Raw genomic sequence first — 13,634 nt, forward strand, 5'->3', positions numbered from 1 at the left:
AAAAAAAAAAAAAAAAAGTATAAAAACTGGCAGGCATGGTGGCACGCTCCTGCAGCGCCAGCTATTTCCGGAGGCTGAGGTGGAAGGATCACTTGAGCCCAAGAAGCAGATATTACAGTGAACCGAGATTGCACCACTGCACTCTAGCCTGGGCAATGGAGACCCTGACTCAAAAAAAAAAAAAAAAAAAAAAAAATCTGGCCGGTTATGGTGGCTCACGCCTGTAATCCCAGCACTTTGGGAGGCCTAGGTAGGCAGATCACAAGGTCAGGAGTTTGGGACCAGCCTGACCAATACGGTGAAACCCCATCTCTACTAAAAATACAAAAATTAGCTGGGCGTGGTGGCAGGCGCCTGTATTCCCAGCTACTCAGGAGGCTGAGGCAAGAGAATCACTTGAACCGGGGAGGCAAAAGTGGCAGTGAGCTGAGATCGTGCCACTGCTCTCCAGCCTGGGTGACAGAGCAAGACTCCATCTCAAAAAAAAAAATTATTAAGCAGAGCCTAAATTCCAGTGAAACATCTGACACCAACCAGTTTGAAGACCCACATAGAGGAACTGAATCAGCATAAGAACACAGTTTCTTCATCTCCCTGTCCCATGACTTCATGCTGCACTCTTCAACCAAACAACAATCACACTTCAGCCCATTCGAAAACCCTTAAAAACTCTAGCCCCAAACTCCTCGGAGAGACTGATTTGAGGTTTCCTCATTCAGTGACCTTACAATTAAACCTCTTTCACTGTTGCAACCTGGCGTCTTGGATTATTGACTTGCCATGAGCAAGTCGACGAACCTATTATGGTTACAAGATCTTGGCTGGGTTAAGGACACGTACAAGTTTAGACGCGGAAAAGTAATCGCCTCTAGGCTAGAGGCGATTACCCAGCCTTTCTCTTTTAAAAAGTCACTTTGCGCCAGGCGCGGTGGCTCATGCCTGTAATCCCAGCACTTTGGGAGGCCGAGGCGGGCGGATCACGAGGCCAGGAGATGGAGACCATCCTGGCTAAGACGGTGAAAACCCATCTCTACTAAAAAATACAAAAAATTAGCCGGGTATGGTGGCGGACGCCTGGATTCCCAGCTACTCGGGAGGCTGAGGCACGAGAATGGCGTGAACCCGGGAGGCAGAGCTTTGCTCTCCAATTTCAGCAATCAGGGACACTTCTTCTGGGAATGCAATGGCACAGTAGCACAGAAAAGTCCACCTGCTGGAGACCTAGCATGGCCTGCGTCCGTACCCTGGGGGGCACTGGGAGTGCAGAGGCAGTCTGAAGTCCAGGCTAGTGCCAGAGGATTTCCAGGTGTGCTCACCTTCACCAGGGTCAGCAGCAAACCCTGAAGCTTTGGGGAGCCCAGGGCAGTGGCCCCCAAACCAGGGAGTGGTATCACAGGATGTCTGATGCGCTCCCTATCTGGAACCTGGTACCTCCACTTGATTGTACAGCAGGGAACCTGTGGACAACAGCCCAAACTGCACCCAGCCTGGAAGCACTGACTTTGATAAGTCCTTGGCCACATCCTGCAATTCCTTGGCCAAAGAGAATCTGCTGAGTCTTGCTAAGTGCATTTCTGTCTTCTCCTCTATTGCAAATACAATACTTAAGAACAAAATGGATAATTAAACCTGGGATTTGTCCATGTTGCCCACTAAAGCCAAAATAAAATAAGCCATGCTGGGGCAGTGGCTCACGCCTGTAATTCCAGCACTTTGGGAGGTCGAGGAGGGCGGATCACAAAATCAGGAGACCCACCTGACCAACATGGTGAAACCCCATCTCTACTAAAAATACAAAAAATTAGCTGGGTGTGGTGGCGCATGCCTGTAATCCCAGGCTGAGGCAGGAGAATCGTTTGAACCCCGGAGGTGGCAGCTGCAGTGAGCCAAGATTGCACCACTGCACTCCAGATTGGGCGACAAAGCAAGACTCCATTTCAAAATAAGTAAATAAATAAGCCATATGTACTCATAGCTAGTTCCACATATACTTGGTGACTAGTTCCCAGGCATCTTGCATAGTTCATGGGTAGCAAACTCAAATGCCTGGTGAGACCAGGCAGATCAAGTGAAACTGTGTCTCCGTCAGGCCAGGAGGAAAGGAAAGGGGAACATACACCTGCCTGAGAGCCACTGAATCCACTTTTCTAGAAATACCCTAACTAGACAAACCAAACCCTTTGGTCTTGTGTAGCCAGTTGACAGTTCCTGGCTGAGACTGATGACATGTCTCTGGTTTGGGGGAGTTCACATCTACTATACGGAGAGGATTTGCAGATCTTTCCAATTTTAAATTTGGACACAAAGATCTACACTTTCACCTTCCAGACTCATTTCTAGATTAGGACTCTCAGTAACACAGACAACTGAGGGGTGGGCATGGGGGGAGTCAGTTCCTCTGAGGAAGTCAGACTTGAACGCCCCTTTTACTGTTCCCCTCCCCAAGCTGTGGGACCAAGAGTGGGAACGAGTTCCATGGATTAGAAATAAGATGATGTAGGCCGGGTGCTGTGACTCATGCCTGTAATCCCAGCACTTTGGGAGGCCGAGGCGGGCGGATCACCTGAGGTCAGGAGTTCAAGACCAGCCCGAGCAACAAGGTGAAACCCCGTCTCTACTAAAAATACAAAAATTAGCCAGACGTGGTGGCAGGCACCTGTAGTACCAGGTACTCAGGAGGCTGAGACAGGAAAATTGCTTGAACCCAGGAGGCAGAGGTTGCAGTGAGCCGGGATTATACCACTGCACTCCAGCCTGGGTTGGAGGGAGACTCTGTCTGAAAAAAAAAAAAAGAAATAAGATGATGTCAGGCTGGGCGCAGTGGCTCACGCCTGTAATCCCAGCACTTTCAGAGGCCAAGGCAGGTGGATTGCTTGAACTCAGGAGTTTAAGACCAGCCTGGGCAACATGGTGAAACCCCATCTCTACTAAAAATACAAAAATTAACCAAGTGTGGTGTCACCTGCCTGTAACCCCAGCTACTCAGGAGGCTGAGGCAGGAGAATCGCTTGAACCCGGGAGGCGGAGGTTGCAGTGAGCCGAGATCGTACCATTGCACTCCAGCCTGGGTGACAGAGTGAGACTTTGTCTCAAAAAAAAAAAAAACAAAATAAAATGAAAAAAATAGAAATGAGAAGATGTGATAGACAGGATAATGCCCCCCAAGATGTCCCCATCCCAATCCCCAGAACCTAGGAATCTGCAAGGTTACATGGCATAGGGGAATTAAAGTTGCAGCACCTTGATTTTAGGCCACGAAACCCACTTCAGACTTCTGCACTCCAGCACTGTAAGAGAATAAGTCTGTGTAGGTTTCGACCACTACATTTTGGTGATTTGTTATAGTAGCAGCAGGAGACAAACACAGACCGTGTTGGTAAACCTTCCAGAAAGCCCACACGTACCGCGATCGCCAGCGTGACTGCGTCCAGCTCCAGCTTGCCCAGGTGGCCACAGAACACGGAGCTTATGAAGCTGATCAGGAACACCATCAGCTGAACCAAGAACTGGGAAGAGAGGGGAATGGGAAGGGAGGTGAGTGCCCACCATCGCAGGGAAGCCTGGGGCCCCAAGGGTGACCCTGACCCAACAAGTCCAGTCAGAAGTAAAGAAACCCGACTTCAGTGAGCCTCTGCCACCTTTCACAGGCAAACGTACAGTTTCTGGGGCTGGGGATGGGAGGCTTTTTGAAATATTAAAACATTTATTTGCAACCACTGGGTCAGAATCACTTTTTTTGAGAACTTCCCAGCCTTTTCGGTTTTTCTTTTTTTTTTTCTGAGGCAGAGTCTCACACTGTCACCCGGACTGGAGTGCAGTGGCACGATCTTGGCTCACTGCAACCTCCGCCTCCCGGGTTCAAGTTATTCTCCTGCCTCAGCCTCCTGAGCAGCTGGGATTATAGGCAGGCGCCACCACGCCCGCCTAATTTTTGGATTTCTAGTAGAGACAGGGTTTCACCATGTTGGTCAGGCTGGTCTCGAACCCCTGACCTCATGATCCACCCGCCTCGGCCTCCCAAAGTGCCGGGATTACAGGCGTGAGCCACCGCCCCCAACCTGCCTTTTTGGCTTTTTGCTTCAGTTTCTCAAGCCATAGATCACATTAAATTTCCTCTGAAATCTGCAGAGGCGGCCTTCTGGGATAACCCCCTTGTTATCCAAGATTCCTAGTGCAGACTGGAGGGAATGCAGCCTTCAACAACAAGAACTCACTCCCGCAAGGAAGTCCGTAGACCGGAGGAAGCAATGAGATCGTCCATTTGGAGTCCCAGTGGGATCCAGACTCTCGGGGTGAAACATTACAGGCCTGCTGAACACCTTGCAATCTAGGAAGCCTCAGATGTGAGGGCAAATTCTGGAATATTGAACCATTCTTCCTCAAAATTCCAGGGGGCAATTCTATGAATTGCTCCACAGTGCTTTCACTACACGATTGGATAATGAGCTTATTTCTGGAGGTTAACTTAAAATCACCTCCTGCCCCCCACCCACTAGACCTAGGCCGTCCAGTATCTTTCTTGAGGAATCCCCTCTCCCCTGCCAGGCTACATGGCCCAAAGTGGGGGGTTCACCTGATCCCTGCTCCCTAGGAGAGAATGGGTGCCTAAGGATTTGCTGCTGCTGCCGCTGCCTGCATCTGCCCCATGGGGCCCTCAATGAAGCTGGTACCCCAGAGTTGGTGATGCTGCTGCTGGTCCAGCCGCAAGGCCGCCTCTCGCCGCCCTCAAGGAGAACAGAATCCTCTGTGCTGAGCCCACAGAAAGGCCCCTCTTTTAGGGTTCCAATGACTTAGCTTCATTGGACCTCCACCAGGCTCACCCATAGCCCATCTGCCAGCTCTGCAGCCAACCCAAAATTACTACATCAGGACCTCATCAGGCCCCCAAGCCATGATGTTTCCAATGATCTCCCTCTTTTCTTCCCTAGAATCCACATCTGAGGAGAGACCATTTTCAAGTCCTGTGATGGGCCCAGAACTTCAGAGCATGCAAAGCCTGTTCCGTGTGTGTGTGTGTGTGTGTGTGTGTGTGTGTGTGTGTGTGTGTGTGTGTGTGTTGTAGGAGAATTATCTTTCTTGTATCAACTCCTACATGATCCAGGCACCTCTCTCACTACCACAGAAGCCTAATGTGAATTTAATCGCCAACAGTCCCCCACTACTGAACATGAGGAACACTTTTGCAATGTTCTGCATGAGTAAGCCAAAATAAGACAGAAGATGGGAATAAAAGGGGATGGGGCGGAGGTGTCAATAAAAAAGGCTGGGATGAAGAACCAGATGCTGTAGAATCTAAACTTAGAGCCAATGGATGCCCTGTAGGCCTGTACTGGGAACGGTGCCACACGATTTCGGCATTGTCACCACCTTTACAGATGTCCCCATTAGGTGGAGCTTGGTGTCTCTTTAAATTGTGAATTCATGTACTTTTAAAGGCCACAGGGTCCTTTTTATTTGTAAACTCGGCATCACTTCCAAATCTTTTCAGCTTACTGTGCTTTAAGCTTTTGCATATCATCTGTCACAAACGGTTGTGTTCACAGAATCTGTCTTCTCCTTTCCCACGGAACATCGCATTTCCACTCCACAGCTCCCTGCCTCCCTGCGGGCCACCTGTGAGCTGTTTTTCATGGTTTCGCGTGGAAACGTGCTCGGTCTCCCCTACTACCCGATCTTTGGAGTGCCACCCAGATTTTACCATCACAAATTGCACTGCCCTGAGCATCTTTCCCACTTGGGTGGGGGCCCGTCCAAGGGTGGGAATCATTAGATGTCTTAGATACAAAAGGCCAGGAAGTTGAGCTGAGTTAGACTAACCCATGTGAGATGCACCTTCAATGCCAACGCCAGCAAAAATAGTTTTCTGAGAGCTGCTGCGGCTCTGCCGGGGTTACGGCAACAACCCTGTGCTCTGACTGCCTGAGTCGGGCAGCCTCATGCAGCCGGCCCATCCTGAAAGTCCGTGCCAGGGATCTCGGCTTCAGTCCAGATTTACTAACCTCTTTCAGATCTTGGTTTCAAGCCCTTTGGGTGAACACTTGGCCACAGACTGTGGATCATGTACATAAGGGTCACCTGGGAGGCTTTGCCCTGGCCCATTGCAAGCCCCAGGAGGTTAGGCCGGGCTCGGTGGCTCACACCTGTAATCTCAACACTTTGGGAGGCGGAGGCGGGTGGATCACCTGAGGTCAGAAGTTTGAGACCAGCCTGGCCAATATGGTGAAGCCCCGTCTCTACTAAAAATACAAAACATTATCTGGGCGCAGTGGTGCACACCTGTAATCCCAGCTACTCGGGAGGCTGAGGCAGGATAATTGTTTGAACCCAGGAGGCAGAGGTTGCAGTGAGTGGAGATCGAACCGCTACACTCCAGCCTGGGCGACAGAGACTCTGTCTCAAAAAAAAAAAAAGAAAGAAAGAAAGAAAGAAAGAAAAGGCCCAGGAGGTCCGTGGGGTTGAGGAATCTTCATTTCAGTATATCGCCACGCTCCCTCATACACACCCAGGCAAGATGCATGTGGTCCAGGGTCACACTTTGAGAGTGCTCCAGACCCTCTGGACTGTGCTATCACAGAGCGTATTTCTGTGCCCAGGGAATGAACCAATTCTGGACAAAGGCCTGTTCCGCTAGATGTCTCTGCAGCTGCTGTCTGAAGAACAGCCTGAACTGGCAGTGGCTTGGACAGAGCTGAATGGATGACAGAAATTGTCAGACTGGGCCGGGCATGGTGGCTCATGCCTGCAATCTCAGCACTTGGGGAGGCTGAGGCGGGAGGACTGCTTGAGCCCAGGAGTTCAAGACCAGCCCAGCAACATTTTGTAGAGACCACGTCTCTACAAAAAAAATACCAAAAATAGCATGCATGGTGGCATGCACCTGTGATCCCAGCCACTCAGGAGTCTGAGGCATGAAGGATCACTTGAGCTCAGGAGTTTGAGGCTGCAGTGAGCTGCCCACACCACTGCATTCTAGCCTGGGTGACAGAGCAAGACCCTGTCTCAAACAAAGAAACTTCCGGACTGACCGTGCTTCCGTCCCTTCTCGTCACAGCGACGCTGCTCAGAGTTTGGCTGGATAACAATAAGCAAACTTGGCAGCCAGATAAAGACCTTCAATGCCTGGCGGCTTTAGAAGTTGCTCTCCAGGGCCAGGCACCTCCAGACAGCCTCTCCTACCCCCACCCATGACTGCTGAAAGTTCACTCACTGGAAAAAAGCTGAGAGGGCACCTGGGACAGCCCTACTTCCTTTACATGTGAGGAAGCACAGCCCAGGAGGTTTCGCAACCAGCCCAGCTACCTGACTCTCAACTCAGATGGTTACATACAGCCACTGTCTTTGGAGCAGGAAGTACATCCAAGCACTGGGGGAACAGGTGTGAGTTAGACACCATTACTCCATTTCTGCCCCGTGGGACCCACAGTACAGATGGTTCTGAGGTACAATTTTTCAACTTTGCAGTGGTGCAAAAGCAATGGACATTCAGTAGAAACTGTACTTGGAATTTGGGATATTGATCTTTTCCCGGGCTAGTAATGTGTAGTCTCAGACTTGCAGTGCCTGTCAGGGCAGTGGGCCACAGCTGCCCATCGGCCCTGCCATCACGAGTGCAGGCAACTGACACTCTACAGTAGACTGTGTTGCCAGCATTTTTTGGGTATTGTTTTGTGTTTTCGCATCCCATCATGAGCACAAAACGGCCATATGTGTCTCCTGCTTCTGCGGAAAAGAAGGCAGCTGTTACTCTTGCAATGGAACTGAAGATAATCGGCCAGCATAGGGGTGGCAAGCCAGTCACGGCTGTCCCACGCAAGTCAGGACTCTTGCAATCCATGATCTCATCCTTTAGAGGCATTTTGACTTAATGATATTTTCAGTGCACGTAACCCCATCGTAAGCCAGGGAGCATCTGTAGAGTAGGGAAAGATGTTCAAAACGCAATAAATTACACAGCTCAAGACATTTGTGTGATGAGCTATGGGGGTGCAGTAGAGAATTCAGAGGTTTCTGGGGGAAATGAAGTGGAGCTGAAACCTGCATGATGAGCAAGTCAATGTCAAATAGTCGGGTACCAGACTTGTCTGTAGGGAGGACTTTCCAGGCTGAGGCACTGAAAGGAGGCCTGGGTGGAGGGTGTAACCAGGAGATAGGGACGAGAGATGAGGCTGGAGGGCTGGCCAGGCCCAGGCCACAGAGGGCTTTGCAGGACCAAGGAAAAGGTTCTGAGCAGGAGACATAAGCTCAGATGGGCATTTAAAAAGTGGATCCCTCTGAGAGGTATTTAAGGAGTTAAAGCCAAAGGCCTTGGTGAGGACGGATTGGAGGAGGAAACGGGGAGTAGAGGCGGCGGGGGCCGGACCTCACCCGGCTTTCCTCTGTCCAGCTCCTGCCATCTTTGACTACTTCCTCTCACCCTTTGAATGGGAGGAACCGCCTTCCCTGTAGGTCTTCTCTTCCTCCGGCCTAGGCCTGTCTGTCTCTGACCAGGCTTCTCCTACAGAATCTGGTGTCAGTAACCACTTCCTGATCAATTATCTTCTCCATTGCCTTCAGGATACAATTCAAAAGGTCAGCCTGCTTTTTTTCCTTTGTGTGTCCTGGGTAAAGTGGGTCTCTCCAGATCCCCCACCTTACCCCCCTCAACCTGCCTGTCTTACCTGATATTTCCACCCTGCAGCCCTACAAGGTCCACCAGCTCCTTCCCTTACAAGGGGAAACACTTCCCTGAGTTGGGGCCTAGGCTATCCCACCTCTGTTGCATCCTGGGCAATGCCCAGGGGTCCACCTTTGGTGTTACTTTTCAGAACTTTTGCTGTTTGAAGTTTCTGGATTCAGCCAGGTGATGAGAGGCTGATGACAAAGAGGAGGCACAGCTGGAATACCTGAGGCCCGGTATCTGCACATTCCTTCCCTTGCAAATCCAGTCTTCCTCAAGCTTTCTCCAAGATGAAATGGACACATCTTTTGAGAAGTAAGCACCATTCAGCTCACACTTTCCATTGTGTTATGGGTTATTCTCTTTACAAAGGCCTCATTTAAAGCCCAGTGAGACCTCAAGGGTCAGGGTTAACTTGAGAGGTCTGGAAGGGAGATGGCGAATAAGAGAGAAAATTACAGAGAGGAGAGCCGGACAGGGCATCTTCCTCATGTTATGTTGGACACTTGGAGTAGAAAATATTGGACAATGAGCATGGGAAAAGAAGGGGGTGGTCTCTCCTTATCCCATGCCCTTTAGCAAACAGAAAACTTCACAGCAGATGGGATTAGAGATGGGAGACAGACCCAGGCGGGTCCACATACACTTCATGAAAGACTAAAACAGGTAGCAAAACTCTACAATCACATTTTCACAAAGCAGAGACACACACGCACAAAGGACTGGAAGGAAAGCTCCCAAATTACCTCTCAGTGGTGAGATTTCAGAGGGTTTTTTCCTTTTGTTGGTCTTGGTTTTCTCTTTTTTTCTACAGTAAATATGCATGACATTTGTAATAAACACAATGGTATACACGCATGTACATACAAAGAGAAAAGGTGAGGTCCCCAGTGCGTCAATCCAGTGCTCATCCCTGGAGAACTGGAGAGGACCCCACATCAAGGGGATTAGGCTACTAGGAGGGCTGGATTTCAGAAACCTGCCCTGTTGTTATTATTATTATTATTATTATTATTGCTATACTATTAAAGCAATAACAGGCTGGGCAAGGTGGCTCATGCTTATAATCCCAGCTCTTGGGAGACCGAAGGCAGGAGGATTGCTTGAGCCCAGGAATTCAAGTAATGGGCAACACAAGGAGACCTTATCTCTAACCCAAAACACAAAAATTAGCCAGGCATGGTGGTGTGTGCCTGTAGTCTCCACTACTTCGGAAGTTGAGGCTGCAGTGAGCTGTGATCGCACTACTGCACGCCAGCCTGGCCAACAGATCAAGACGCTGTCTCAAAAAAAAAAAAATAAAACAATAATAGCCTTAGAAAGCCCCTTCTTACAGCAGCTCTGTGAGGGAGTGTTAGGACAAGACACGATTATTATCTCCATTTTACAGATGACTACGCAGAGACCAGAAGAGGTTAAGAGGCTGTTTCAATCTGCACAGCTGCTTCCTGACTTTTGGAGGTCAAAGCAGGCCATGCAGCCCCAGGTCTTGAGATTCCAAATCATGAGGTTTTTTTATTTTTGTTTTTTGGAGACAGAGTTTCGCTCTTTTTGCCCAGGCTGGAGTGCAACGGTGCTATCTCGGCTCACTGCAACCTCCATCTCCCAGGTTCAAGCGATTCTCCTGCCTCAGCCTCCCAAGTAGCTGGGATTACAGGCATCTGCCACCATGCCTAGCTATTTTTTTTTTTTTTTTTTTTTTTTTTTTTTTTTTTTTTTTTTTTTTTTGCATTTTTAGTAGAGACGGGGTTTGTTAGCCAGGATGGTCTCGATCTCTTGACCTCGTGATCCGCCTGCATCGGCCTCCCAAAGTGCTGGGATTACAGGCGTGAGCCACCAGGCCTGGCCATGACCAGGCTGGAGTGCAGTGGCACGATCTGGCTCACTGTAACCTCCGCCTCCCAGGTTCAAGCGATTCTCGTGCCTCAGCCTCTGGAGTAGCTGGGACTACAGGCGCCCGCCACCACGTCTGGCTAATTTTTGTATTTTTAGTAGAGACGGAGTTTCACCATTTTGCCCAGGCTGGTCTCAAACTCCTGACCTCAAGTGATCCACCCGCCTCGGCCTCCCAAAATGCTGGGATTACAGGCGTGAGCCACCGTGCCCGGCTCCAAATCATGAGTTCTTTCTGGTCTGTGAGAAAGCATCGCTGATGGATCTTCATTCCATGGCTTTGACTTCGGCATTACTCTTGCTGTCCTGCACACCACAGCGTGTGCCACAATATCCCACAAACCACCGAGTCCCCACTCCAGGAGCACAGTGGCCCCCCTCAGCCCGCGCAGGTGCAGAATGTGGGCCTCAAAGTCAAAAGCTTATTCACGCCTTAAGTGCATACCGGTCGCTTCTTGTGCAGCGTCCTACCCTCTCGGTTTGAAAACCACCCAAGCTGGCAGGAGAACGTGGATAGGATTATATTTTGTGGTTTTAAAACCACGTTACTTTTAGGAGACAAGGCAGAAACAGCCCTAACCTAATGATTAAAAAGAAAAGAATCCCACAGATAAGAACACCTCGATCCCACAAAGAACCACATTAAAACCCCTTTTTTCTTTTACATACATAATTACTGGCAGGGAGGGGGCGGTACAGGATGCCTCTGGTTTCTTCGGTAGAGGTTGACTTAATTCCGAAGAAATCATTTCGCAGCTCTAAGTCCACGACAGACCACGCACCTCCTCCTCCATGCCTCGGGATTATTTAGATCGCTGAGCTCCCGAACTTTTCACCGCTAATTTTCAAAGAAGTAAGTTCCTTCGTGTTTTGAAGTTCAGGCAACTTGTGCTTTGTTGGTTGGAATCAGCTCCCAGAGAAGGCACCCCCGGATGCAAATGCAGCCTGGACCTGGGTGAGCCCCGTTAGGCGCAAAGGTCCCAGCTCCCCGGTGTCTCCTGGCGTAGGAGGGGGGAGCCGCCGGCCTCTCCGAGCCAACGTGCGCCTAGGCGCATGCCAGCCGTGCCCGCAGTACCCCGCGGGGCTCCCAGTCGGGTGGTGCGGAGCGGAGGGCGGCCGGGACGCAGTCGGAGGAGCTGGGGTGCCCGCCCGGCTCCTGGCACTATGCTCCCCGGCGCCCGCCCGCGGCCAGCTCGCTCTATCCCCAAACTCCGCCAAGTCACCCGCGGAGGCAGGACTCACCAGGCCCCCAGCTCGCCGGGACCGGCCTCCCACCGAGGCGACCTTACTCACCGCCGGGCCGCCAGGACCAAGAGCGCTCGCAGCTCCTCTCGGAAGGCGGACAGCCGCAGGCAGCGCGACCCACGGAGCTCAAGGGTGGCCTCCCGCCCTCCGCGCACGGGCGCGGGCTCCTCAGGATCCTCCATGTGACTGGCGCGCTGCGGCCGGGTAGCGCAGAGGCAGGCAGTGGGGACCGCGCAGCGCAGCCCGCTCTGCAGTCCCCGCCCCGGTCGCCCGCCTAGAGCCCGCCCCTCGCCTGGCGCACGGAGGCCCGACTGAACGCGCAACCGGGCAGCCTGCGACCTTGGGCGCACCCTTTGCACCTTTTTCTGCACCACTGAGGACGCCTGCGGGTCTGGCAAAGACCAAGGAACTCCTGCACTTGGAAGGCAAAGTTTGAAAAAGCTCTGGAAACTAACGGAATGCGCTCCGGGGGCTGGGTCCGCCAAGTCTCGCGGACGCCAGGACTCACCCCGGCTCTGCACCTCCGCTAGGAGTTTCAGGTTCTGAATGACCTGGCCTGGAAGGACTCAGAGGCCTCGAGCGGTGACTACGTTAGCACCCCGCGGGGTGTATGGGTTGGGCGCATTTACTGTGCAGATTGAGTTGGGTACACGCTTTGATGCTGGTTTGGATGTTGCATACTCCTCTCCTTTCATCAGTTGTTCCATTAGAGAACTTAGAATCTACCAGGATAGAGCAACATGCTCCCATTTGCCAAGTTGCACAGTTGGTGCCGGCTGGTCGTGTTGGAAGTTAATCCATCAGCCTGCTGTGGGAGTACAAGAGGCTGTGGCCCAGAAGGGCATGGGCAGCGCGCTTTCCTCCCAGAGCCTCAGCTTCCTCATCTGCAAACGTGAAAGAACATCTCATCGCCAGCTGTGAAGACTGGGGTTGCCTGGGCGGAGGACCTGAGTCAGTGCCACCTGCCCTCAGCCTGGCACCAACTTACCAGGACAAGAATGATTTCTGTAATAGTCAAAATTCCTTCCATTGTAAGTGATCCAATGTAAGTAAAGAAAACGGAAAACAAATTTTTTGGCTCACATAATCAGGAAGTGTGGATTCAGGGATTTATNAAGTTGCAGTGAGCTGAGATTGTGCCACTGCACTCCAGCCTGGGTGACAGAGTGAGACTCTGTCTCAAACAAACAAACAAAAAAGGCCTGGCACGGTGGCTCATGCCTGTAATCCCAGCACTTTGGGAGGCCGAGGCGGGCAGATCACAAGGTCAGGAGATTGAGACCATCCTGGCCAACACGGTGAAACACCATCTCTACTAAAAATACAAAAAAAATTAGCCGGGCATGCTGGCACGTGCTTGTAATCCCAGCTACTTGGGAGGCTGAGGCAGGAGAATGGCTTGAACTTGGGAGTCGGAGGTTGCAGTGAGCCAAGAATGCCACTGCACTTTAGCGTGGCAACAAAACGAGACTCTGTCTCAAGAAAAAAAAAAAAAGAGAGAGAGAGAGAGAGAGGGATTCATTCTGACACTTGTTAAACCACAGTAAGGCATACAATCTGAGCTACTTGATCAGGAAAACCATAAAGGACATTAAGGTGGACTTTATTCAAGGGAGACCATGATGGTAGGTGTGGGGACCACTGCGATGGGGTCTTGCAGTGGAGGAGAGTGATCGGGCTCAACTCTAAATGCAACATGGAAAAGTGGGTATTTATAGCCAAGGAACAGGGTTGAGCTCAGTAGGTGGAAAATTACCAAGAGGAAACATTAGGGTAGGAGAGATTCTGGCTAAGCTGACATAACAGGACTCTTGCTGAAGACAGGCCAGGGTGACCAGAC

The 13,634-nt window shown here is 51.0% G+C and overlaps 1 protein-coding gene across 3 annotated transcripts in view; it reads right to left on the reverse strand.

Annotated features, from left to right (window-relative positions):
- Positions 1-12,046, reverse strand: part of SLC47A1 (solute carrier family 47 member 1) — a 48,451-nt gene extending 36,405 nt beyond the window's left edge. The window contains exons 1-2 of one of the 3 annotated variants that reach the window (XM_017890163.1): positions 11,847-12,046; positions 3,405-3,511 (exon numbers count right to left, since the gene is read on the reverse strand). In XM_017890163.1, coding sequence (XP_017745652.1) covers positions 3,405-3,511; positions 11,847-11,976 — 237 coding nt within the window. In that variant the 5' untranslated portion in view covers positions 11,977-12,046. Of the gene's footprint in view, positions 1-3,404; positions 3,512-10,697; positions 10,708-11,846 lie in introns of those variants that run through there. The other 2 variants (XM_017890159.1, XM_017890161.1) reach the window with 2 other exon arrangements.
- Between the last annotated feature and the right edge of the window lie 1,588 nt (positions 12,047-13,634).

The sequence above is a fragment of the Rhinopithecus bieti genome, unplaced genomic scaffold (genome assembly GCF_001698545.2).
Source record: "Rhinopithecus bieti isolate Rb0 unplaced genomic scaffold, ASM169854v2 scaffold_20154, whole genome shotgun sequence".
NCBI classification, from domain to species: domain Eukaryota; kingdom Metazoa; phylum Chordata; class Mammalia; order Primates; family Cercopithecidae; genus Rhinopithecus; species Rhinopithecus bieti.